Source organism: Curcuma longa, unplaced genomic scaffold (genome assembly GCF_044706935.1).
Source record: "Curcuma longa cultivar G26 ecotype Majalengka, Jawa Barat unplaced genomic scaffold, ITB_CL_G26_1.1 contig_10493, whole genome shotgun sequence".
Classification (NCBI taxonomy): domain Eukaryota; kingdom Viridiplantae; phylum Streptophyta; class Magnoliopsida; order Zingiberales; family Zingiberaceae; genus Curcuma; species Curcuma longa.
The window spans coordinates 60,254-62,684 of record NW_027428624.1 but is presented as its reverse complement, the minus strand read 5'-3'; the positions used below and the strand labels follow the sequence as shown (position 1 = coordinate 62,684).

The 2,431-nt window shown below is 40.4% G+C and overlaps 1 protein-coding gene across 1 annotated transcript; it reads left to right on the top strand.

Annotated features, from left to right (window-relative positions):
* Positions 1-1,000: 1,000 nt before the first annotated feature.
* Positions 1,001-2,431, top strand: LOC141815800 (ethylene-responsive transcription factor ERF110-like). Its single transcript, XM_074703681.1, has 3 exons — positions 1,001-1,340; positions 1,517-1,519; positions 1,995-2,431. Exons 1-3 carry the CDS (start codon positions 1,001-1,003, stop codon positions 2,429-2,431), a joined length of 780 nt encoding a protein of 259 aa, XP_074559782.1.

Genomic DNA, 2,431 nt, shown 5'->3' with positions numbered 1-2,431 from the left:
TTAAATTGTAGATTTGTATTTTGAATTAAAATTTTACCTATGTTGTTTTATCCACTTAGATGCATTTCAAAAAGCCTTTAAAGCCCATTAATGTTTTTAGAAACGGTTAAACTCCTTCAAAATGTTTATGTAGCAACTTTAACTAAAATTGCTGTATAAGATATTTTTACTTAAATGGTGAAATTTAAGTAGAGAGAGATGCAAACTAAAATTACTGTATAAGATATTTAAACCCTTTAAACTATTTTAGGTGTATTTTTTTACGTAAATATTTTTATATTTTTATGAATCTTTTTTCTATTTGGAGTACCAGTTTAGGTGTATACGTGTCCCTTTTTTTTCATTTATCATTCTAATTTTATTTTATTTTATTTTATTTTTTCTGAGAAATGCATTGGAACCCCACTTTCTTCTAGATATAACCTGATGATACACGTGGCATACGTCCAGAAATAGCCCGTATAATTCCAGATGTACATGCATGAACCCTCTACGTGGTTTCGTATGTTTCATGCACGGCATCTTCTCGATTGGCTTTAATTTAAAGGCGCACCGACGTTGTCGACGCCTTCATTTATCATCTAAAAGGTGTGCCAGCGTTTTGCTACCAAACAGACTAATTAATATAATAATATTCTAACACAAAACGTTTCGATTTAACGACGACACTGCAAAAACATTCTGCCAAATTCACAAAAGCATGAGTTCATTCATCCAATTAATAAATAAGTTGGATTAACGCAATGAGGCGTTTACTTCCAAAATTAATCTGGTAAAGTTTGAATATCTGAATTATTAAAATAAATAAATAAATACAGTTGGAATGTGTTTGATGTAGCCAGCGGCGGCGTTTGTACAAGTTTGAAAAGCTATTATTATTATTGTATATATTCGACGACTCCCATCGCTTGCTAGCTATATATATATATATATATATATATAATCCTCCATATCTTCTTCTGGTCTAAGGAATTGAATTGATCCTTTCCTCCTCCGCACCATGGACAGCAGCCTTCTTCGGGAAGACCTAGACGTCGACGAGCTCGATTGGTTACTCGGCCAGAATATCCAGGCGAGCGGCGCCGCTTCTTCATCGCTTCCGCCTCCGGCGACCACCCAACTGTTCGCAGAAGGGAGCAGAACCGAGCGAGAGATGTCGACGATGGTGTCGGCGCTGAGGCATGTCGTTTCCGGAGATCAGCAGGCGGCGTACTCGAGTGGTTCGGCGCTCCCGTCTGGGAGTGTCTCCGGCCGGAAAAGGGAGCCGGCGCTGGAGGGCGGCTCGGCTCTGAAATATCATCGAACGGTCGGCGATCAACTCGGCTGGCCACCAGCGGAAGGTACTTTAATAATTTTCAGAATGTCTTCAAAATTAAATGTTTTTTTTAAATTTAATAGAATTAAATTATGTTATTAGAAAAACTTGTGATCTGGTCCACAAAAAGAAGGCATAACTGATTGAACAAATGCATTTGAGGGGTTGAATAGGGTTAAATAGCTAGGGTTAAAGGGGAAGGGGGTTTGAGGTAGCTAGCTAGGTTTTGGGGTTTCACCTAATATAATTCTTTTGCAAGCTAGGAAGACAAAACGAGGAGGTGTATTGGATGCATGAAGGTAGAAAAGAGATCTAGGTTGTAGTATAGCACAACTCTTAGAGGAATTAATCTGAAGAAATTAAATTTAAAATTTAAACAGAAGGAATAGAAGTGATTATATGGATAATTAAGTATCATGACTCTGATGCCATATTGAAACACATGGATATTGCAAAATTAAGCATAGGAAGAAATTAAGAAGAAGAGAATTGTAATTAAGGGGAACAGTTAACAATCTTATTTATACATTAACATAACTTATCTAGAAAATATGATATATAATTTTAATAATTATATATGATTGGTTATGATAAGTTTTTAACAATTGGAATATAATTGGATTGCAATTTTTATCGTCATTATCAGTTCAGTACTCATTTGTATTAATTATCACAACAGCCCCAGCTGCCATAGCAAGTAGTATCCCATTTCCGACGATGGAGGTAGAGCAAAGGAAGTATAGAGGAGTGCGGCAGCGGCCGTGGGGTAAATGGGCGGCGGAAATAAGAGACCCACAGAAGGCGGCGCGCGTGTGGCTGGGCACCTTCGAGACGGCCGAGGCTGCGGCCCGAGCATACGACGCGGCTGCCCTCCGCTTCAGGGGCAGCAAGGCCAAGCTCAACTTCCCTGAGGACGCCCGCCTCCTCCCTCCGCTGCCAGCGCCGATGATGCGCTCTTCTCTTCCGGCAGCGGCCATGGGGATGGGGTCGAACAGTTATGCACCTCCTGTGCGCCGCAGCAGGATGCCATCGCCGCCACCACCACCACCGTCGTCTCATTCGCCTAACGCCGTCTTCCTCGTCACAAGTTTGACCTCTGTTTTTGAATTGTTGTGA